The sequence below is a fragment of the Bufo gargarizans genome, chromosome 9 (assembly GCF_014858855.1).
Source record: "Bufo gargarizans isolate SCDJY-AF-19 chromosome 9, ASM1485885v1, whole genome shotgun sequence".
Classification (NCBI taxonomy): Eukaryota; Metazoa; Chordata; class Amphibia; order Anura; family Bufonidae; genus Bufo; species Bufo gargarizans.
The window spans coordinates 178,989,196-179,013,779 of record NC_058088.1 but is presented as its reverse complement, the minus strand read 5'-3'; the positions used below and the strand labels follow the sequence as shown (position 1 = coordinate 179,013,779).

The following is a 24,584-nucleotide window of genomic DNA, read 5'->3' as shown; positions in this document are numbered from 1 at the left end:
GGAATGGAGAACTCGTGTGTGTTCTCACTCAAGACGAAGTGGGAACCCAGATCAACACCCAAAACCACACGTTTTTTAGATTTACAGTTCAAAGGGGCGATAGATGGTTTCCCTTTCCTACGAGCCGCATGCAGTACTAGTAAGATGTGTAGCTACAGGCTACTTTCACACTTGCGTTGTTATTTTCCGGTACTGAGATCCGATTTCAAAACCGTAATTAAACGGATCCGTTTTGATTTTGCACATCAGGATGCATCCGTTCCGTTAGGATGCGGTTGTGCGGAATCAAAACGGTAAAAAAAACGGTTCTGTCACTAAATATATTACGTTGTTTTTTCAGTGCCGGATACGTTTCCCCCCCCCCTCCCCCTTTTTATGGCCGGAAACAAAACCGCAGCTTGCAGCGGTTTTGTGTCCAGTCACAAAATGGAATGCTGCCAGGACGGAAGACATCGTGAACGGATCTCTTTCCATTCAGAATGCATGAGGACTAAACGGAAACGCTTAGGGACTCGCACCTATCTCTAAAATGGAGCCCGCAAAGAGAAGGCGACTGGAACGCCCTTCATTCAATCCTATAGGAACTTCTGAAAACAGACGAGCGCTGGTTCGGCTATTTCTGTCACCCCCATAGAAGTGAATAGAGCGGTGGCCGCGCTTGCGCAGTGTCCTTCCGATTAGTTTCTATGGGACTTCCGAAAATAGCCAAGCGTGCTGCTCGGCTATTTTCCCCACTCCCATAGAAATGAATGGAGAGCGGCTGCGCATGCGTGGTCCGCTCTCCTTCTCTTTGCAGTCTCCATTGTAGAGAGAGGAGCGAGTCCCAGAGTTTGGACCCGCACCTATCAGACATTGGGGGCATATCCTAGTGATATGCTCCCAATGTCTGAGATGAAACCACACGGGGCAGATTTGCTGCGTTTCAATCAGACTGACTGACCTTCATTTCTTAAAGTAATGATGGCCGCTCGTTTTTCTTTACTTAGCTGCTTTTTTCTTGCCATAATACAAATTCGAACAGTCTATTCAGTAGGACTATCAGCTGTGTATCCACCTGACTTCTCCACAACGCAACTGATGGTCCCAACCCCATTTATAAGGCAAGAAATCCCACTTATTAAACCTGACAGGGCACACCTGTGAAGTGAAACCCATTTCAGGTGACTACCTCTTGAAGCTCATCAAGAGAATGCCAAGAGTGTGCAAAGCAGTAATCAAAGCAAAAGGTGGCTACTTTGAAGAACCTAGAATATGACATATTTTCAGTTGTTTCACACTTTTTTGTTATGTATAGTACAGACCAAAAGTTTGGACACACCTTCTCATTCAAAGAGTTTTCTTTATTTTCATGAAGTGCTTATAAGTGATGTTAATGTGGACTGTCTTTTATGGCACTCTGTATGATCTCTGCATTCATGTTATTGTATATGTCTTTTATGTCATTTAATAAAAAACTATTTTAAAGGATATTATATAGTACCGATTTCTCTTTGGTTGATATATATTTAGGTGGTACATTCCTGTTGATAACAGGCTGTGTCGATCCAGTTGAACTATGAAAATTGTAGATTCACACTGAAGGCATCAAAACTATGAATTAACACATGTGGAATTATATACATAACAAAAAAGTGTGAAACAACTGAAAATATGTAATATTCTAGGTTCTTCAAAGTAGCCACCTTTTGCTTTGATTACTGCTTTGCACACTCTTGGCATTCTCTTGATGAACTTCAAGAGGTAGTCACCTGAAATGGTTTTCCCTTCACAGGTGTGCCCTGTCAGGTTTAATAAGTGGGATTTCTTGCCTTATAAATGGGGTTGGGACCATCAGTTGTGTTGTGGAGAAGTCAGGTGGATACACAGCTGATAGTCCTACTGAATAGACTGCTAGAATTTGTGTTATGGCAAGAAAAAAGCAGCTAAGTAAAGAAAAACGAGTGGCCATCATTACTTTAAGAAATGAAGGTCAGTCAGTCCGAAAAATTGGGAAAACTTTGAAAGTGTCCCCAAGTGCAGTCACAAAACCATCAAGCGCTACAAAGAAACTGGCTCACATGCGGACCGCCCCAGGAAAGGAAGACCAAGAGTCCCCTCTGCTGCGGAGGATAAGTTCATCCGAGTCACCAGCCTCAGAAATCGCAGGTCAACAGCAGCTCAGATTAGAAACCAGGTCAATGCCACACAGAGTTCTAGCAGCAGAAACATCTCTAGAACAACTGTTAAGAGGAGACTGTGTGAATCAGGCCTTCATAGTAGAATATCTGCTAGGAAACCACTGCTAAGGACAGGCAACAAGCAGAAGAGACTTGTTTGGGCTAAAGAACACAAGGAATGGACATTAGACCAGTGGAAATCTGTGCTTTGGTCTGATGAGTCCAAATTTGAGATCTTTGGTTCCAACCACCGTGTCTTTGTGCGACGCAGAAAAGGTGAACGGATGGACTCTACATGCCTGGTTCCCACCGTGAAGCATGGAGGAGGAGGTGTGATGGTGTGGGGGTGCTTTGCTGGTGACACTGTTGGGGATTTATTCAAAATTGAAGGCATACTGAACCAGCATGGCTACCACAGCATCTTGCAGCGGCATGCTATTCCATCCGGTTTGCGTTTAGTTGGACCATCATTTATTTTTCAACAGGACAATGACCCCAAACACACCTCCAGGCTGTATAAGGGCTATTTGACCATGAAGGAGAGTGATGGGGTGCTGCTGCGCCAGATGACCTGGCCTCCACAGTCACCGGATCTGAACCCAATCGAGATGGTTCTGGGTGAGCTGGACCGCAGAGTGAAGGCAAAAGGGCCAACAAGTGCTAAGCATCTCTGGGAACTCCTTCAAGACTGTTGGAAGACCATTTCAGGTGACTACCTCTTGAAGCTCATCAAGAGAATGCCAAGAGTGTGCAAAGCAGTAATCAAAGCAAAAGGTGGCTACTTTGAAGAACCAAGAATATGACATATTTTCAGTTGTTTCACACTTTTTTGTTATGTATATAATTCCACGTGTTAATTCATAGTTTTGATGCCTTCAGTGTGAATCTACAATTTTCATAGTCATGAAAATAAAGAAAACTCTTTGAATGAGAAGGTGTGTCCAAACTTTTGGTCTGTACTGTATGCAATTATAGCCTATGGTCGATGGGTGCCTATAGGCATCCATTTAATGCGTCTGGCACCCATAGATTAGAAGTTATTGAAAAGGCTCCGATATCTCAAGCCTAGTAAAAAATCTGGCTTACTTTGGGCACCATGCACATGGATACATCATGGAGACCCCCTAGAGAGCTCCGTATTTCCACAATAAGTGCGGCAGATAACATTACAGACGTAACCACAGGGGCCTCGTGGTCACGAGGGTTTCGCTGATGGTTTTACACAGGAATTGATTAGACGGACTCTGACATCCTGCCCCTTTATATTGCTTAGATTTCACAAACACTTTGCCCAGCGCTGCAGAAAATACCCGTCTAGATATTTCTCCGTAGAAGGAAATCAATGCACTTAGCGCTCCGTAAGGATGGGGGATACGGGGGCTGCCTTCTATCAAAGCAATTTATTGTATTTCTTGAAAATTTTATAAAATAACTATTTCCTGGTACCGATCAGCAGGTAAAATATTAGCGTTTTTTTCAGGTTTGTGAATCTGGCTAGTATTGTACTTGTTGAAAAGAATAAACTCTATCCCATAATTCTGGGGCGACACGGTGGCATGTGGGATGCAGCGGGGGCACAACGTGCACACCTAGCCACTGGGCCCCTGGTTGTATCGCCTAGCTTTGGATGCAAAGCAGGTTCTGCTCTGGTACCAGGGGTGCACCTAGCCTTTCTGCTGCCTGAGGCGAAAACTGAAACTGCGCCAACCCCCCAATGCCAATTTCTTAACCTAACCCCTTTGCCACAATGAAAGCGCTCATTGCCTATGGCCCTTCTGCTGCCTTCCTCTTGACCTCACCTGGTGCTGCCTGAGGCAATTGCCTCACCTGGCCTCATTAGTGGTGCGCCCCTGCCTGGTATCAGAGTTTGCAGGAGGTCTGGAGAGCATCTGCTGCGATCATGCATAGTGCAGAGACACACAGCACCAACACCAGGTGTCATGGTGTGGGGCACCATTAGCTACCATGGTCGTTCGCATCTGGAATTTGTGAAGGGAACACTGACCAGCCTTCAGTATATCCAGGACATCATAGAACAGGTCCAACGTCCAACAAGATAACGCCCCAGCTAAACAACGTGCTCTTCAGGGTCTCCAGCAGCTCCCCTGGCCGGCTCCATCACCAGAGAATATCTGGGACTGGATGGGGTGACGGATCTCCCAGGCACAGCGGCCAACAACCACCTTGCCTGACCTACGGGCTGAAAGAGTTTAGAATGACCACAGGAGGACATCCAGCATCTGTATGTCTGGTACCATGCCAGCAGAGCAATAGGAGATGCCACCCGGTATTAATGCGACCCTGCCTCATCATATACCCTGCTGCAGAACCCAAATAAAGGGGGCACCACTTTGGTAGTGTGATCATTGACTGTCAGTCTGGCAGCAGCTTCTTTCTCTCTCCACGTGCACTCTCAGCTGAACCAAGCATGCAAGTGTAAGGGGGAATGAGCTACTGAATGTGCGTGGGCTCATACAAAGGCGTACGGAACGTGTGGCATGTTCTATTGGATAACATATACTGGAGGATAAGAACATAGAATACCCTTGTCCTTAGGCCTCATGCACACGACCGTATCCGTTTTGCGAAATATGGATGCGGTCCGTGTGCGAGCAGCATTCTTTTGTGGACTGACTTCAATGGGTCTGCATTTTGCAGATCAGGATGGGGACACGCTCTATCTTTTGCAGCACGGAGATGCGGATGCAAAAACATCTCCGCAGCCACAAAATACCCTGGTCCGCAAAATGCAGACCAATTGAAGTCAATGGGTCCACAAAATAATTAAGATTGCACACAGACCGCATCCGTAGTTTGCAGATCCGGGAGTTGCGGACAGCAAAACGGATACAATCGTGTGCCTGCGGCCTTTCCCTGATGATCTCACTTCACTCATGATGAAGATGGAAATTCTACACAGTGATTTTTTTCTCTAGTGTTCCCGGCAGAATGGTCACACAATGATAGTCTTGATTTTACTCAGGGGTCACGATACGTGACGATGCATAGTCAGAACGACACTAGCAGAAGTCCAGGGGAAGACCCCCAGTAAACCAGTGTGATAATCAGCTACCAGAGAGCTCTGGTGACGCTTATCGCAAGAGATCAAAAGTGTTGAACAAGACTATCAATGGATCTGATTGGATGTGGCAGAAATCTATTTAAAGGGACGACCCCAACTGGACAGCCCATGTCCGCATGTCCTACAGAGGGCATATCTACAAAGAAAGGTTCCCTTGCATGGGACTACCATGCACATGGCCATATTTTTTGTCTGCATCAGATCCGCATTTTTTGCGGTCAGATGTGGACCCATTTATTTCTATGGGGCCGCAAAAGATGCAGACAGCACACCGTGCTATAAAAAGATAAAAAAAATATTGTTTAAAACAAGTTTTTTATGTAAACATATTTTTAAAGAATTTTGGGCGATTTTATTTTTAAATATCCATCCTGCAGCTTTTCGCACTGGCCACTAAGCCTAATAATAGGAGCCATTTCCTGGTCCGTACAGATCCCTTTTCAGCAGTCATCTCTTTATCATTACAGGCAAGATTACAATGACAGAAATCACCTCAGCATAAATAACACAGGATCCATCATTCACAATAGGTGATATCGCAGCTTATCTACTCCCCCTCCCTGCACGGGTCACAAAGCATGCCTAGAAAACTCTCCCGCAGAAGTCAAAGAGTCCCCTCCGGACCACCTTGTCTATGGCCCATGACGTCTGCTGTAAAGCACATCTCTAAATGCTGTTAATCAGAAAATAAAAACAAATTAGAAAAAAAGGATATGTGTCACAATCTGGCAGAATAAATTATAGGCGACGTGTTCACTTTAACAAGCCTCTGCAGCTGATTGGTGGGGTGCCTTGCTTTAGGCCAGATGGACCACCACATAAGGGATTATCCATGTGTCTATGAATTACAGGTGTGTCCCTACCTGTGTTCTCCACGGACAGCACGGGTGTCTATTGAGTTAAAGGGGTATTCCCATCTCAGAAATAGCCAAGCCTTGGTTCGGCTATTTCCGTCGGGCCCATAGAAGTGAATGGGAGCGGCGGCCGGTCGTGCGCGGCGCGCTCCCATTCACTTCTATGGGGAGAGCACTTGGCGGTGGCCAGACCGGAGTCCTCCAGCCACCACTTTGCGGGGCTCCGTTCCCGATATAGGTGTGGGTCCAAGCGGTGGGACCCGCACCTATAAGACAATGGGGGCATACAGTATCCTAGCAATATGCCCCCATTGTCTGAGATGAGACAACCCCTTTAAGTGCGTTAATTGACACATCCTTGTTTGTCCACTGACCATAAGCAACATAAGCATGCACTACTGTGGTCCATGTTGTGGACCCACACCCGTTTTGGCCTATGGGTCAGAGAAAACCACAGACGGAACATGGGTGGCATCGGTGCTCTGTCAGTAGTTTTCAAAGACGATCGGTAGGAGATGCTACGGAAATCCCCTTTAAAGCCTAGAAGTGCATGTGGGACACGGACAAAATACAGAGGACAAAAACAGAAACACAGACGAAATGCAGACATTGTCACTGACGTGTGAACGTTAATCATTTTGGGATTACCTCTTCCATAAATCCTCGATTGCTGGTGGCACATTTCCCTGTGTAAGCATGGTTCTGCTGCTGACAATTTGCAAACTGAATGAGGGAAGAACGATCATAATAACGATCATTCATCCTCCAGTCACTTTGCATTGAGCTGTGCAGAAATCCTCTGAAACGACTGACCCATGTAAGAGAACCCTTACAAACAGCAAACCTATGTACGGCATGGCTGTAGACGTTCCTACGGGTGAAGATACTTACCCCAATTCTTACCCCACTGCAGGCTTTGTTGGTAACCGTTCAGGAGGCTTAGTGTCACCTCCCATAGGAGACATGTCCTGTTGTCAAGTGACAATAGAGATGCCTATAAATAATGAAGTATCGTGTACTTACTGAATTTTTTGGAGTTCGGCTTCTTTGCAGCGTCGCCCATTTCATCCACTTTTGCAAAGTCAAAGATGCTGGCTGTCTCACATCCGTTCCACTAGTTGCACGCGGCTGTCACCATGCAGCACCCCATCTGGCTCTTCTACAGCACCATGCCTCTTTCCACTACTATCAGGCCTGCTGCTCTGCGGTTTGGTGAAGAGCTCTTTAACCACATGATGGGTTGTGATGGAGGGAGGAGGACAATTCTGAGAAAGATGTTTATCTGGAAGGTGTTAAGGTTCCTTTGATGGCGTGAAGTACCTCCTCCGCCTCCTGGGTGGTGATCTTGTAGATAATCTCAGTAGATCAGTGATGCTACACTACATACCTGTATTGGGTGCACAGGGCTCACTTAAAGTCATCTGTAGAACCTAACGCAAGGCTTGGTGTAGATCTTCACTTCCGCTTTTCGTCGGTTTCCTGTAAGATCTTAAACATAAGAAAACTAAGTTGAGAGGCTGACCAAAGGCTTACACAGATGACGGATAGCAATAGAGGCTTCTGAGCAAACCCTGTATTACAAGGCAGAATGAGGTCAGCACCACCACGCAACCAAGTCATTATGAAGTCAATATACAGGAACACCCACAATCCTTAAAATACAACCAGGTCAAGAGGACAGTGAGGTTGTCCAGGCAACGGCTGTTGTGTGGTCCTACACCCTTCCTTGTGGCCCTGAATGCAGGTGATCTGCATGCTGTATACTAGAACTCCTATCTATGTCATGACACCAAATATTTGCAATTAAAGACTGGCCTAGGAGCAATGACCCCAGGAAGACTGGCTTAGTAGCAGTGGCTCCAGGAAGACTGGCCTAGGAGCAGCAGCGGCCCCAGGAAGAGTAGCCTGTGGGCAGCGGCGACAGGAAGACTGGCCCAGGAGCAGTGGCCCCAGGAAGACTGGACCAGGAGCAGCAACCCCAGGAAGACTGGCTTAGCAGCAGTGGATCCAGGAAGGCTGGCCCAAGAGCAGCAGCCCAAGGAAGACTGGCCCAGGAGCAGTGGCCCCAGGAAAACTGGCCCAGAAGCAGTGGCCCTAGGAAGACTGGACCAGGAGCAGCAACCCCAGGAAGACTAGCTTAGCAGAAGTGGCTCCAAAAAGTCTGGCCTAGGAGCAGCAGCCCCAGGAAAACTGGCCCAGGAGAAGTGGCTCCGGGAAGACTGGCTTAGCAGCAGTGGTTCCAGGAAGGCTGGCCCAAGAGCAGCGGCCCCAGGAAGACCGGACCAGGAGCAGCAGCCCCAGGAAGACTGGACCAGGAGCAGCAGCCCCAGGAAGACTGGACCAGGAGCAGCAGCCCCAGGAAGACTGGCCCATCTCATATCCACCAAGGGAACCAATCGGCGCTTGCTTTCACAAGAGAGCATCACGTGTCGTTCTCTGTAAATAATGGGAACAGAACAGCCCTCTTTGTTTCAGGCAGAGATTTATTCACACGTGCTCTTAGGGGCCCCTTGCTGTAGTATATTCATGCATTTATAGCATATTATTAGATGGTATTAAATTTGCAAATTAATAATTTAAAGTTGAAACTTGATTCTAGTTTAAGGTGTTGTCCGGCCTAACAGTGACATGCCATTCTAGCACATCACCCATGGGGCCAACAATTGGCTGCAGCAGTCACAGGACCAAGCAACTTCCCGTCTGGCGGGAAACTACAGGCGCTGGGAATAAGGCAGTGGTGCGGGAATGGCAAGAATTTTTTATTTTTTTTTGGGCCCAGGTTACCATCATCGGGGCCTTTGCATGTCTGTCTTCTTTCATGACTCATGCACACAAATGTATTTTCTTTCCGCTTCCGTTCCGGGGTTTTTTGTGGACCGTACGCGGAACCATTCACTTCAATGGGTCCGCAAAAACAACGGAAGGTACTCCGTGTGCATTCCGTTTCGGTATTTCCCTTCTGCTAATAAGTAGCGCATGTCCTATTATTGTCCACAAATCACGGTCCGAGGCCTCATTCAAGTCAATGGGAACGCAAAAAATACGGAACGCACACGGAACACATCCGTATATCATCCGTATTTTGCGAATTCATACTGTAGAAATGCTATGACCAGCCCATATTGCTCATCTGTTTGGTGATTAATAAATTACGGATATGTTTTGTGGAATAACGGAACGGAAGAGGACTTAAATCAGAGAAAAAAAAATCAGACACGGAACAACGGATCCGTGAAAAACAGACTGCAAAAAAACAATGGTCGTGTGCATGAGCCCTTAGTGAGTATAATCCAACTATAATGAAATAGAAGAAGTTCTCCCAGCGTCCTTGGGTGCTGCTGCTGTGGCTCCTACTGGGATTATTCTGCATCTTCATGTCATTTGTCAGTAGTATTACTGGTCATGCTGGACACAGCACCCTCTAGTGGATACAAATGCAGCAGCACCTTTTTTTTTTGCTTAAACCTTCCTTTCTGTAATTTTTAGTCACCTGTGTGAGGGGCACAGCAGGAGGCATTATATTGTGTATAGGGCACATCAAGAGGCATTATACTGTATGTGGGGCACAAGGGGCATTATACTGTGTGAGGGGCACAGCAGGGGGCATTATACTGTGTGTGGGGCACAGCAGGAGACGTTATACTGTGTGTGGGGCACAAGGGGCCTTATACTGTGTGAGGGGCACAGCAGCAGGCTTTATACTGTATGAGGGGCACAGCAGGGGGCATTATAATGTGTGTGGGGCGTAACAGGGGGGCATTACACTGTGTGGGGCACAGCAGGGGGCATTATACTGTGTGTGGGGCACAGCAGGGGGCAGTATACTGTATGTGGGGCACAGCTGGCAGCATTATACTGTGTGTGGGGCACAGCAGGGGGCATTATACTGTGTGTGGGGCACAGCAGGGGGCATTATACTGTATGAGGGGCACAACTGGCAGCATTATACTGTGTGTGGGGCACAGCAGGGGGCATTATACTGTGTGTGGGGCACAGCAGGGGGCATTATACTGTATGAGGGGCACAGCATACCCACACCCACATAGCAGACCTCCACACCAGACATGGTGACGTCACACCTCCCAGGAGCCCCTACACTCTAGCCCGCACCATCACACGAAGCGCCCCGCCCCTCCCCTAATATGTGTATTCTGTTACGTGACGTCCCTACGCTTCAGGCCATCCTCTTCCGGTGACGCTTCCGCCCTACCTATTTGCCCGACTTCCGCTCGCCTCTGTTCCATACGTTCTAGATATTTCTCTATCCAGGATACATTCCATAATCCCAGGGGTCTCACACGGAGCTCGGTGTCCCCGGCAGACGGCTCCAGCGCCTTCATTTCTATCTGTCTGAGAAGCTTACACAGGCCTCAGCCTGAACTCCTCCGCTCAGCACCGGGAGAGGCCGGGGGTCGGCGGCCTGTGCCCGGAAACGGATTCTCGCGGTCCGTCCGGATCTGAGCCCCCACCCTCGTCCTCCTCAACCCCGGCCATGGCGAAGAACTACGACTCGCTGGAGTTTCCGTTCTGCGATGAGGTCTCCAAGTACGAGCGGCTGGCCAAGATCGGTCAGGGGACGTTCGGGTAAGAAACCGGGGTCGGGTCTATAGATTATCGGTGCAGACTGTGCTCCTGTGGTGAGAATGCCAAGATCCGTGCTGGGTCTGTATCAGCCAATCGGCGCCGAGCTCTCATTTGCAGAGGGTATGAAATCAGTTGTAAGCAGGGCTGTGATTGGCTGCCATGGGTGACCACTCTGCTCTATCCCTGTGTGTGTCTCTGGCTGGGAATGTCAGTGAATAATACAAAAAGGTCTTGGCAGCATGTCCACCTGCGATAATAAGGACAGATATCTTAAAGGGGCTTTCCAGAGATATATATATATATATCTATCTCTATCTCTCTATCTATCTATATCTATCTATATATATCTATCTCTCTATCTATATATATCTATCTATATCTATATCTATCTATATATATATATATCTCTCTATCTATATATATATATATATATATATATATATATATATATATATCTCTATCTCTCTATCTATATATATCTCTATCTCTCTATCTATATATATCTCTATCTCTCTATCTATATATATCTCTATCTATCTATATATATCTCTATCTCTCTATCTATATATCTCTATCTCTCTATCTATATATATCTCTATCTCTCTATCTATATATATCTCTATCTCTCTATCTATATATATCTCTATCTCTCTATCTATATATATCTCTATCTCTCTATCTATATATATCTCTATCTCTATCTATCTATATATATCTCTATCTCTATCTATCTATATATATCTCTATCTCTATCTATCTATATATATCTCTATCTCTATCTATCTATATATATCTCTATCTCTATCTCTCTATCTATATATATCTCTATCTCTATCTCTCTATATATATATATATATCTATCTCTCTATCTATATATATATCTCTATATCTCTCTATCTATATATATATCTCTATATATCTATCTCTCTATCTATATATATATCTCTATCTCTCTATCTATATATATATCTCTATCTCTCTATCTATATATATATATCTATCTCTCTATCTATATATATATCTCTATCTCTCTATCTATATATATCTCTCTATCTATAGTCTTAACATCAGGATCGGTTGCGCAATATGATGTACAGTGATGTCATAATGCCTGAGGTGTATCGTACAGAAAGTGGCGAACGCGCTGCCCCCTTCCTTTAACCCCTCAGGTGCCACAATTAACAATCCACTTTTATATATAAACAATAAATACCAATAACCCCCCCCCCCCCAAAAAAATTCAATAGTGATCAATAAGTCAGATCAATAAAAAAAATACAGTTCACCACTCAAAAAACAAGTCCTCATACGGCTCTGTAGACTGAAATATTAAAGGGGTTTTGCCATCTCAGACAATGGGGGCATATCGCCCCGCTGGGACCTACACCGAGAACAGAGGGCGCACTGCGCCTGTTCAGCCGCCCTCCATTCATTTCTATGGGGCTGCCGAGTGCTGGCTCGGCTATTTCCCTCTGCCCCATAGAAATGAATAGGAGCAGGGGCCACACATTTGCGGTGCGCTCCCATTTACTTCTGTGGGAGCCGTGCTTGGTGGTGGACGGACCCCGGGAAATACTGGGTCCTCCAGTCACAGCTCTCCCTGCTCTGTTCTCATTGTAGGTGCAGGTCCCACCTCTGGGACCTATCAGTCAATGGGGGCATATCCTAGTGATATGCCCCTACTGTGTGTGATGGGAATACCCCTTTAAAAAAATTATGTTTGTCAGAATATAGCGAAGCAAAGAAATATATATTTTTTTTTCAATGGTCTTTATTTTTTTTTAAAGTAGTAAAAACAGAAAATACCTATACAAGTTTGGTATTGAGCCACAGAATAAGGACGTCACGTCATTTTTAGCGCACAGTGAACACTGTGATATCAAAACCCCCAATAACCTTGGCGGAATTCCTTTTTTTTTTTTTTTTTCTTATAAATAAACGAAAAAATAGTAAAGTTATGGCTATTGGAACGTGGGGAGGAAAAATCCAAACTTGAACAATGAAAATGGGCCTTGACGCCAAAGGGTTAAAGAGATTGTCCAGATGCCCGTTTGAAAGATCAGGTCACCTGACAGACAGCTGGTCGCCCCCATGTTTACACGGGCCACCGATGGGGAACCAACCTTCTGTGTAAAAGTCATCAGAATAGTGTACACCGGCGTAATCCATCCTGCAGGGCTACAACTTCCGGTCTCTGGCTGTCGGGGCATGCTAGGAGTTGTAGTTGTGCTCCTATTCTGTAACTTCTGCCCCCTCGGTGGGGCTTACTGTCTAAGTGTCTGGTAAGTGCCGGAGCTCGCTAACCCGCTGTTTCTTCTGGTGTCTTTTTTAGTGAAGTCTTCAAGGCCAAACATCGACAGACGGGGAAGAAGGTGGCGCTGAAGAAAGTTCTGATGGAAAATGAGAAGGAAGGGGTAAGTGGAGGGTAACAGTATGGGATCCCCATTGACCTATGTCTATGGTCGGCCGCCTGCAGCTTACTCTTCACTGACTGTGAGGATGGCGGCCAGGGTTGGGAGCTGCACTTATAGGACATTTAAAGGGGTTGTCCAGGCTTTTGTTTTTAAATCCGACCCCCAGACAGAGTGACCTGCTCCCTACAACACTGAACTTCAGGTCCCCCTCTCAATGTCAGCATGGACAGGGTCACGTGCGCTGCAACCAGTGACTGGCCTCAGCAGTGACACGTCCTTGCTTAGGCCAGCGTGGCGTATGTGACCCTGTACATGCGGATGTCAGACAGGCCTTTAAAAGCAGTGCAAAGAAGCCGGGAGTCAGAACCAAGTGAAGGGAAGCAGGTAAGTATGTGTCTCTACACAGGCCCTTCTGTTAGGGGTGGGACTTAAAGTGAAATCCCGGACAAACCCTTTAAACGTCCGATAGGTGTGGGTCCCACCTTTTGAGACCTGCTCCTATCTCAGGAATAGAGCACCCTGCGTCCACGTCCATCGCTATGGGGCTTCGGAAAATGGCCGATACTGTAATCGACTACTTTCAGCAGTGATTGCAGAAAGCTGCACATTCAGGGCTTGCTCTGCAGCGCGGCCCTGCTCTTCAGATAGGAGCACCCGTCGGACATTTATGGTCTAATATCTAGATGGGAATACCCCTTTAATAGTTTCCATCCTCCTTTTCTCTGCAGTTCCCGATCACCGCACTCCGTGAAATTAAAATTCTTCAGCTCCTGAAACATGAAAACGTCGTGAACCTCATAGAGATCTGCAGGACAAAAGGTACAGAGTATTCTGCGCATGTGAACGTGCGGTGCTCGGGATCTGTGCATGCTTTAAGTGCTTGGCAGCAGGGGGACGCCGGCGAGCGCGGTCCCTGGCTGGATGCTATAGACCCTGTTCAGTGCCAGCAGTTAAAGGGGTTTTTCTTATATTTTTATTTCTAGAAAATATCTTAAAAAGAAATTCTGGGTGACTAGTCATAGTCTGCAAAACTGCCCCTTTAAGTATTTATGGGGTTCTGTACATGACCCTTTGCACTGCCGCATGATATGCCTAAGTTACGTAGAGGCACCGCCCTCTACATAACTTTGGCGCATCCACCGCCGGCCTAAATCTACACAGTCTCCTTTGCTGGCTTAGAATTAGTTCATTTTCTATGCGTAAAACAGGCATAGAAAATTTATAAATGAGATGGGCCAGCCAGCCTGCCCTCACTCACGCCATGCCCCCTCTTTTAGACCTGAAGTAAGCGGGGGGGAAAAGTTGCAGATTCAGCCGCAAATCCACTTTGCAACAGATAGATATGCGCCAAAAATTGATGTACATTTAATAGTAAATTTACAGGCCTAAAGGGAACCTGGCACAAAGCCGCCTCCAGTACCTACCAATTCTGCCTGTCTCGTCCTCAGCAATGTCCATTTATTAAATTTTTTTGCCCAAAGAGGTGCATCCGCATAATTAAAATCACTTCGATGCCTCTGGGTATTTTGCTAATTAGGACCCTGTAGCCAAGGAGCTGGAAACGTAGCCGAAAGAAGTCTAGGTCTTCAGGTCCAAACCCCTCGACAAGTTGAGACCTGAGATTGCATCCCTTCTTTTTGACCGTTTCCACCTCCTTGACGTCAGGGACCTACTTTGCACATGGCCGCGTGATATTCTAATTTTTCGAGTTTCACCTGTATAATGTGATGGAAAAATGAATCCAGCCAGCAAAGGAGGCAATATGCACAATCACAATACATTAGTAAGTGCCTTGTATTCACTTTCTCTACATGATAAATGCCATTTGCAGAAGTGAGAAAAAGCCCTTTAACTGCTCCCCCAGCACCCTGACCTGGATTTGGCAGATGTATTGATCAGCGGGAGGGGGGGTCCAGATGTTGGGAGTTCCCCACCAATAGTTAGAGCATGGGGGCAGAAGTTGAGCGCTGTGTGCCGCTTTGCCTTTGGTCTCATGGGAGAGTGATATGAGTGGTGGACAGATTCATAAAATATCTTTGGACTTTCTATGAATCCGTATGCCGGGGCACAGCCATCGTCTTCTGCCTCCCCTAATCGATGGAGGGGGGGCTCAGGATCTAGACACTGTGCTATGAAGAAGAGTGGGTAACTGGAGCAGTCCTGGAAAATCCTTTTAAAGGGGTTCTGCAGTTTGTTTTAACTGATGATCTATCCTCTGGATAGATCATTAGCATCTGACCGGCGGGGGTCCGTCACCCGGGACCCCCGCCGATTAGCTGTTTGAGAAGGCAGTTGCGCCGCGGCTTTCTCGCTATTTACCGCCGGCCCAGTGATGTCACGACTAGTATCAACTGGCCTGGGCGGGGCTAAGCTCTGTTCACTTGAATGGAGCTTAGCCCCACCCAGGCCAGTGATGCTGGTCGTGGCGTCACTGGGCCTGCGGTAAATAGCGAGAAGGCCGCGGCGCAACTGCCTTCTTTAACAGCTAATCGGCAGGGGTCCCGGGTGACGGACCCCCGCCGGTCAGATGCTGATGATCTATCCAGAGGATAGATCATCAGTTAAAACAAACTGCAGAACCCCTTTTAATTGTATTTTTGCTACGTTCATTCTCCTAAAATGCCACTTCAAGGTGGGTGCAAATTAAAGGGGTTCTCCAGGATTAGGAAAAGATGGCCTCTTTATTCCAGAAACAGCCCCATACCTGTCTATGGGTTGTGTCCGGTATTGCAGTTCAGCTACATTGAAGTGAATGGGGCTGAGCTGTAATACCGCACACAGCCTGTGGACAAGTGTGGCGCTGTTCTTGGAACAGAGTAGCCAGTCCCGGAGAACCCCTTTTAACTCTTGTCATCAGAATCGCTCACATGTAGAAGATTTGTTGCAGATTTTTGGTGCCTATTCCGCACTGAATATCCCTAAGGCTACTTTCACACTAGCGTTCGATCGGATCAGTCTGCATTATATTTGCAAAAAAAAGCTAAGTGTGAAATTGGCCTGAGCGGAACCGTGCAGACTTTTACATTGAAAGTCAATGGGGGACGGATCCGCTTGAAGATTGAGCCATATTGTGGCATCTTCAAACGGATCCGTCCCCATTGACTTGCATTGTAAGTCTGGACGGATCCGCACGGCCAGGCGGACACCCGAACGCTGCAGGCAGCGTTCAGGTGTCCGCCTGCTGAGCGGAGCGGAGGCTGAACGCCGCCAGACTGATGCAGTCTGAGCGGATCCGCATCCATTCAGACTGCATCAGGGCTGGACGGAAGCATTCGGGTCCGCTCGTGAGCCCCTTCAAACGGGGCTCACAAGCGGACACCCGAACGCTAGTGTGAAACTAGCCTAACAAGTTTAATACCAGGCGTGTGTAGATGAGGATTTAGATTTCAGGACTGTGGATGCTGGGAAACGTTGGGGTAGGTTCACACTGAATTTTTGGGGCAGATTTTCCTACAGGTTTTTCAGCCACAGCTAGAAGCAGGTCCAGCGGGGAGGAGAAGTAAAAGTCCTCTTTTTTTTTTTTATATCCACTTCTGGCTTCAGCTGAAAAGCTCCTCCAAAAACCTCAATGTGAACCTGCCCTAAAGACGCTGAATGCTTTCTGTGTCTTGTGGATTTAACCTTTTGTATTGTCCTGTTAAATCTGCATGTTTACACCGACTGACCTCTTTTGTCTAAGGCCCCTTTCACACGAGCGAGTTTTCCACGCGGGTGCAATGCGTGAGGTGAACGCATAGCACCCGCACTGAATCCGGACCCATTCATTTCAATGGGGCTGTGCACATGAGCGTGTTTTTTATTTTTTATTTTTTTTCTCTTCCCACGCATCAGTTCTGCGTTGCATAAAAATCGCAGCATGTTCTATATTCAGCGTTTTTCACGCAGCCCTGGCTCCATAGAAGTGAATGGGGCTTCAGTGAAAAACGCATCGCATCCGCAAGAAAGTGCGGGTGCGATGCATTTTTCACTGGTTGCTAGGAGATGTAGTTTGTAAACCTTCAGTTTTTTTTTTAATCACGTGAGTGAAAAACGTATCAAAACGCATTGCACCCGCGCGGAAAAAAACTGAACACAATCGCAGACAAAACTGACTGAACTTGCTTGCAAAATGGTGCGAGTTTCACGGAACGCCCCCGGAGCCGATCCGTCACGCTCGTGTGAAAGAGGCCTTATACCGATGCTCGCCTTTCTCTTTTTGGGTAGTTGTATTTTAATGGGTTGCGGGTGTCTGTGCCTTCTGTGTTCCTCTGCGTCCTGGCACTGAGAGGGTTAACATCAGTAACCAACCTAATCAAGACCAAGATGTAGAGCTGTACAGAGCCCCCCCGGCCCCTCACATATCGCCTGTGATGGCGGTATGCTGTCACTTCATTGAAGGAACGTGTTTAGGCCTCATGCACACAACTGTATATATGGTCCGCGTTTTTGGCGGGTCGCAAGCGGAACCATTCATTGGGGACATCGCATTTAGTTCTGTCCGCGGCCCCGCGAAAAAGATAGAACATCTCCCTGTTCTTGTCCGTTTTGCGGACAAGAACAGGACATTTCTACTGGAATTTGGTGGCATGCTCACGGCCAGGACCCACGTTTTGCACATCTGCGGTTTGCGGACCGCGCAATAGATAAGATGGTGTGCATGAGGCCTAAACTGCACAACAAAACGACTTGATGCATAGTAACCTCCCCCACCCCGTAAGAAGAACATGTTGGTCTTGGTTAGTTGTTCTACAGTTTAATAAAGTGCATCTGTCACCTCCCAGTACGGTAAAGGGCGCCGCCCATCACTGACTGGCGTGACCTCTCTGCCGCGTGTAGAGGCGACAGGTCCACTTTAAGTAATGCTCTGTGTTTATGCTTCTGCTGTGAGTGCCAGAACCTTTCCGAGACTCTCTTGCCCACCTAGTTTCTCCCACAGCGAACCAGTATAATAGATACAAAGGAAGCATCTTCTTGGTGTTTGATTTCTGTGAGCACGACCTAGCGGGACTGCTGAGCAACACGCACGTCAAGTTCACCCTGTCCGAGATCAAGAAAGTCATGCAGATGCTTCTCAACGGCCTCTACTACATCCACAGGAACAAGGTGAGCCCATGTCTACACCGTCTGCGCGGGGGCGGTATAAGATGGGAGCCGTCAATGCGTGCAAATGCAGCTCTCGCCGCCTCTGACGAGCAGGCCTTTATCAGAAAGACGCCCCTTCCCGATAATTGCCTGCTCAGTCTGAGTGTATATGCAACTTAAAGGGATTCTGTCACCAGACTTAACCCTATTAATCTAGCTGACATAAGCGATGTGCTAATATCAGCTAAACCTAACTCGCCTAATCCATACTTTTATCTATGCCCCCGTTACGCCAGAAATCTAACTTTTATAATATGGTAATTACCCTCTAGGGGGAGGGGAGAGGGGGGGCCGCGTTCCTGCTCCTAGAAGCTCCGTTTTTCTACCAAGTCCTGATTGACAGGGCCAGGCAGCGCTCGCATCCGTCTGCCAGCCCTGTGCTCTGGTAAAATCTCGCGCCGTTCAGCATTCTGCGCAGGCGCGGTGAGGGAAAGACGCTCGCAGGCTGCCAGCTTCCTCACCGCGCCTGCGCCGAAAACTGAACGGCGTGAGATTTCACCAGAGCACAGGGCTGGCAGACGGATGCGAGCGCTGCCTGGCCCTGTCAATCAGGACTTGGAGGGAGGCGACAAAGGTGGGAGAACAGAGCCTCTAGGGGCAGGAACAGCCCCCCCCCCGCCCGCTCCTAGAGGCTAATTTGCATATTATAAAAGTTAGATTTCTGGCGTAACGGGGGCATAGATAAAAGTAGGAATAGGCTAGTTAAAAAAAAAAAAGTAAGGAAGAGGGCGGCTTGTCCCTCCCCGAACCCATGGTCCTACTTTATAGCTGAACAACTACAACATGTTAGAGGGTGGTTTAAAACAACTGACTTGGACCCTTCAGCCGATATTGTTGCTTACATTATGAAACAAAGAGCGCCTATTGCCTCGGTGGAAGTAAGTAGGCAACAGCCTCTTGGTAGGAAACTTCCCACAATCTCCCTTTTAACCAAGGTTTGGTCAAAATTCAAGGATTTGGCAGGTTTCAGTGACATTACGCCATTATGGCAAAACCCCCAATTACCAGAAATATTAAGACTAGAAAACTTTTCTCCATGGGAGGGCATACTCTTTCTGGGCCAAATTCAATCACATGGAGTGTTTAAATCTTTTACCCAGCTTCAGGAAGAGTTTGGCATACCCAAAACGGCGTTCTTCCAATTTCTTTAATTAAGACATGCATATCAAACGCAATTTTCAAAGGACATAGTAATTGCCGCCTCTCCTCCTGTGATGAAACTGGAGGCTAGGTCCGCCAAGGGCCTGATATCCTGACTATATAAATATATACTTGACGCCAATGCCACCTCAAGCCCCTTGGTGGTAAAGGGAAAATGGGAAGAGGGCGTTGGGACAATATCTCAAGACCAATGGACTGACATTCTGGCTTTAACTCCTAGTCTTACACTGAACGAATCTCAGAGACTCTCACCTTTACCTGCTACACAGAGTGTATAGAACCCCCAAACTCCTATTTAAAATAGGTGTGCGACCGGATTCGCTGTGGAGCAACAGAAGCAACACTGCTGCCGAGAATTGGGAAAATATTGGGAAGAGATACGAGAAATCATAGCTGTAACGATTCCGATAAGATTACCCAATGACCCCAGAGTCTGTGTTGGGTATCGAATGGACGATAAAACATCTTTATGTATTCACAGAATGTTGTTCCAGGCGAGGGTTTTTTTAATTACTAGGTGTTGGATACGGGGTAAGCCTCCCAACAAACAGGAATATAGAAATAGGTTGAATACAATTTTACGCCTCGAAAGAGGGACATATATATTAAGAGAAAATGTCCAAACAAATTCCTGTCGATATGGCAGGGCTGGCTGGAAACCGGGAACCTGGCGTCATTAGCACTGACGAGGGACTGCCTGAGAGGACAACTGTCCTTAATGGGACGTTTACCTTCGCTCAAGCCATGTACTAGTGAGGATCGGGTGCTCAATTTACTATTAGTTTACATCGACATTACCTTTTTGAGGTATGATTAATAAATAAAAAATTGCGTAATTATCTCTGCAGGGCAACGCAAGGGAGGGGGGTTGGTAAGATGTTAAGTAGTTATTTAACAGTATTTTTGTATTGTCCTGTATCATCATAACATCAAGTTTCTGTCTATGTAACTTATATTACGCTGATTTAAGGTTACCATAGTGATGGATTCAGTATGGTGTGGTCAATTTGATGGATGGACTGACGGGATCTTGGTCATTGTATACAAATTTGTATTTTATTAAGTTTTATTAATAACCAATAAAATTTATTCTGATAAAAAAAAAAATAGGCTAGTTAGGTTTAGCTGATATTAGCACGTCCTATTGACTTCTGTTGGATTTGACTATGCACTATCGGGGGGAGGGAATGGGGTTAAAGGGTGCAGTTTTTTGGGGGGGGAATTTTGTTTACTAGTAAGTGCTCTATACATTGATGATTGCCTTTTAATAAGGTTATTTCTTTGCTTTTTATTTCCCTCCCTTTCCCAAAAAAAGATCCTTCACAGAGATATGAAAGCTGCCAATGTGCTTATCACCAGAGACGGGGTCCTGAAACTTGCTGACTTTGGATTAGCGAGGGCATTCAGTCTTGCCAAAAACAGCCAGCCCAACAGATACACCAACCGCGTGGTGACGCTTTGGTACCGACCCCCTGAGCTGCTTCTCGGTAAGTTGTCTGTCCATTAACCCGACCGGTTTTAAAGATTGGTTTCCCACAATACAAACCTATCCACAAGATGGGGGCTAGGTATCTGATCAGCGTCCAACCGCTGTGACACCTTCTAGTCGCATGAACTGACGTCCCAAATATTTGGGTATAGCTATGGGATCTGTACTGCTACAATAGCGGATTCTGCACCTCTTCCTATCTCGGTGGTCCGCTCAGTGCCAGTGCTCAAGCTTTGATGTACCATTTTTTTTGTTCCTTTTTCTATATCATTGAAAAAAATCTGTACTTTTTATGTACAAATAAAAATCTACAGTTAAAAAAAAAAAAAAAAAAAAAAAAAAGATCCCTTTGCCCAAATTGAATGGATCGGCAGGTCAAGCATGAGCGCTGCTGCTCCAGTCACACTCTATGAGGCTGCCAGAGATGGTTGAGTATAGATAATGGTGATTGGTGCTCGGCCATCCTGGGGTCCCAGCAGTCGGAGCGTTGGCTGCTAGTAAACGTTCCTATTTTTCTCCCTAGGTGAACGGATTTATGGACCACCCATTGATTTGTGGGGCGGTGGGTGCATCATGGCAGAAATGTGGACCAGGAGCCCTATCATGCAGGGAAATACAGAGCAGCATCAGCTGACCCTCATCAGCCAGTTGTGCGGCTCCATTACACCCGAGGTCAGTACTGTCTGCTGTAGGAGGAGGTTTAATGTTACAGGAAACCCAGGGCTGATCGTGGACTGTCCCTCGTAGAATTGCAGAAATGTTGCACTGAGGGGTGTTTCATACATTGGTGTATAGCTTTAGTACATACGCCGCTTAAAGGGATTTTCTGAGATTTTTATACTGATTACCTATCCTCCTGGATAGGTAATCAGTATTTGATCGGTGGGGATCAGACACCCGGGAGCCCTGCCAATCAACTGTTTGAGAAGGCAGTGGCGCTTCTGTGGGCGCCGCAACCTTCTCTTTGCTTTTCCTAAGCAGAGTGACATCACGGTCATGTGTCACACAGCTCAGCCCCATTTAAGTGAAAGGGGCTAAGCTGCGATACCAAGCATGGCAACTTACCGTGTATGGCACTGTGCTTGGTGAGCTGCGAGAAGGCAGGGGCGCTCATTGGAGCAGCGCTGCCTTCTCAAAACAGCTGATCGGCAGGGGTCGCTGGTGTCGGACCCCCACCGATCATGTATTGATGTCCTAGCCAAAGGATAGGTCATCAGTACAAAAATGCTGGAAACACCTTTTTAATGGTCTATCTACAGGATTGGTCATCAATATCTGAATGGCGAGGGTCGGACGCCCTACACCTCGGAAGATCAGCCTGAACTATACAGCTCTGCAATGTGTAGTGGATAGAGCTGGCAACATAGAGCTGCAGTTACCAGATTTGTCCACTACGCAGTGGATGGAGCTGTGCAATTACGGGTTGGCGTGGTGGTGTCTTGCAGATAGGCCATCAATAGTAAAATCCTGAACAACCCCTTTAAAATGTAACATCTCTATTGGATGTACAGGTCAATGTAATCTGTTATCAGCCATTTTAGACGTGGGCTACTCTAACTGGCAGCACCTTTTAAGAAAACCTTTGTCTTAGGCCTCTTTCACACGGGCGTCAGTTTTTTTTGCCCGGATAAGAGCCAGGTGCGTTGCGGGAAAATGCCTGATTTTTCCGCGCGAGTGCAAAACATTGTCATGCGTTGCACTCGCGTGAGAAAAATCGCGCATGTTTGGTACCCAAACCCGAACTTCTTCACAGAAGTTCGGGCTTGGGATTGATGTTCTGAAGATTGTATTATTTTTCCCTTATAACATGGTTATAAGGGAAAATAATAGCATTCTGAATACAGAATACATAGTAAAACAGCGCTAGAGGGGTTAAAAAAAAAAATAAATTTTTTTTTTATCTCACCTTAGTCCACTTGATCGCGAAGCCGGCATCTCCTTGTGTCTCCTCTGCGCTGAACAGGACCTGGGGTGAGCTGCTGCTTTAAATACCGTTTAAGGACCTTTGATGACGTCACTCCGGTCATCACATGGTCTTTTACCATGGTAAAAGATCATGTGATGACCGGAGTGACGTCATCGCAGGTCCTTAACCGGTATTTAAAGCAGCAGCTCACCCCAGGTCCTGTTCAGCGCAGAGGAGACACAAGGAGATGCCGGCTTCGCGATCAAGTGGACTAAGGTGAGTTAAAAAATGGTTTTTTTTTTTAACCCTTCTAGCGCTGTTTTACTATGCAGTCTGTATTCAGAATGCTATTATTTTCCCTTATAGCCATGTTATAAGGGAAAATAATAATGATCGGGTCTCCATCCCGATCGTCTCCTAGCAACCGTGCGTGAAAATCGCACCGCATCCGTACTTGCTTGCGGATGCTATGCGATTTTCACGCTTCCCATTCACTTCTATGGGGCCTGCGTCGCGTGAAAATCGGACAATATAGAGCATGCTGCGATTTTCAGCGTGAAAATCACCGCTCATGTGCACAGCCCCATAGAAATGAATGGGTCGGGATTCAGTGCGGGTGCAATACGTTCACCGCACGCATCGCACCCGCACGGAAAACTCGCCCGTGTGAAAGGGGCCTAATACTTCTGGATTTAGGGGTGTGGGGGAAGAGTATGGCATTACTTTCTGAAACCCCCAGTAACATCCACTCTGATATTTACAGGTATGGCCAAACGTGGACAAGTATGAACTCTACCAAAAGCTGGAACTGCCAAAAGGTCAGAAGAGGAAAGTAAAGGAAAGGTTAAAGGCGTATGTGAAGGACGCGTACGCTCTAGACCTCATAGACAAGTTGCTCGTCTTGGACCCGGCCCAGAGAATCGACAGTGACGACGCGCTCAACCATGACTTCTTCTGGTCCGACCCCATGCCTTCTGACCTGAAAAACATGCTTTCCACTCACAACCAGTCCATGTTTGAATATTTGGCCCCTCCGAGGAGAAGAGGCGGTCACATGCCCCAGCAACCAGCCAATCAGGGAAGGAACCCTGCCACAAACCAATCAGAATTTGAACGGGTGTTCTGAAGCCGCCATTTTTGGTAGGTGGCCACTTCAGAGATGGGAATGATCTGTGCCGTAAAGCGTCGGCGGCCTGTAGAAAGGAGTCGCCCATCGAAAGCGTCTTAAGTTATCCATGTAGCTCATTTCTAGGACTGATCCGCCACCCGGATTCATGCAGAGTAAACCGTGCCCCGCAGCCGGTAAGGACTCTTTCCTGTATCATGGAAGTCTATCTTAAGGATTAGCACCTTGGCACTGTGTGCCACCCTGAGCTGATCTGCACAGTGTGAATGGACGAGTCTTCCTCTTACCTATTCATGTTCCATATACTCTTTGTAGTGGATGAGATCTTCTCCATTAAGGGTACTGCAAGTAAAGCCTATTATGTCATACGCATGAGAAGAAATTGTTTTTTGCCTTGATAAGTGTTTTTGATCTTTTATTACCTTATCATTTTTTTATAGGTATGACTTGTGTGTATGTAGGAAGAGTACTATTAAACGGTCTCCTCTTACTACTCCTGTCGTTGTACATCATTGTCCTTCACCTTAAATCAGTCTGAGATCCCGGGGGGATTCCAGACCTGCTCATGCGCCATAACCCTATGGGTCTGCTAGTTGGAAGATTACATACAACCCTTTAATTGGATTCTAATTTGGATCTCCGTAGAACCTTTTGGTAATAGGTTTAGGTGAATAGAACCACGGGGGGGGTC

At 46.8% G+C, this 24,584-nt stretch overlaps 2 protein-coding genes across 3 annotated transcripts in view; one reads left to right on the top strand and one right to left on the bottom strand.

The window, feature by feature from the left end:
* The window catches only part of LOC122946609 (SH2 domain-containing protein 3C-like), a 60,955-nt gene extending 53,447 nt beyond the window's left edge, over window positions 1-7,508 (bottom strand). The window contains exon 1 of the mRNA XM_044306346.1: window positions 7,116-7,508. Coding sequence (XP_044162281.1) covers window positions 7,116-7,155 — 40 coding nt within the window. The 5' untranslated portion in view covers window positions 7,156-7,508. The remainder of the gene's footprint in view (window positions 1-7,115) is intronic.
* Window positions 7,509-10,278: 2,770 nt separating this feature from the next.
* LOC122919401 (cyclin-dependent kinase 9) lies at window positions 10,279-24,365 on the top strand. 2 transcript variants are annotated; one of them, XM_044268407.1, is made up of 7 exons: window positions 10,279-10,676; window positions 13,009-13,090; window positions 13,819-13,909; window positions 18,006-18,172; window positions 20,688-20,859; window positions 21,385-21,533; window positions 23,531-24,365. In XM_044268407.1, the coding sequence occupies exons 1-7, from the start codon at window positions 10,585-10,587 to the stop codon at window positions 23,891-23,893; spliced, it is 1,116 nt and encodes a 371-aa protein (XP_044124342.1). In that variant the 5' UTR covers window positions 10,279-10,584; the 3' UTR covers window positions 23,894-24,365. The 2 variants fall into 2 exon arrangements, with proteins under 2 accessions (XP_044124342.1, XP_044124340.1); XM_044268405.1 differs by having other exon boundaries at window positions 17,994-18,172; window positions 23,531-24,364.
* The last annotated feature ends 219 nt before the right edge of the window (window positions 24,366-24,584 follow it).

What these genes read in the sequence shown, in the direction of transcription:
- LOC122919401 (XM_044268405.1), top strand. Translation starts at nt 10,585, where the DNA reads ATGGCGAAGAACTACGACTCGCTGGAGTTTCCGTTCTGCGATGAGGTC. An exon ending in ATCGGTCAGGGGACGTTCGG is followed by an intron (nt 10,677 to 13,008) that starts GTAAGAAACCGG and finishes TGTCTTTTTTAG; the next exon opens with TGAAGTCTTCAAGGCCAAAC. An exon ending in ACCCCCTGAGCTGCTTCTCG is followed by an intron (nt 20,860 to 21,384) that starts GTAAGTTGTCTG and finishes TTTTCTCCCTAG; the next exon opens with GTGAACGGATTTATGGACCA.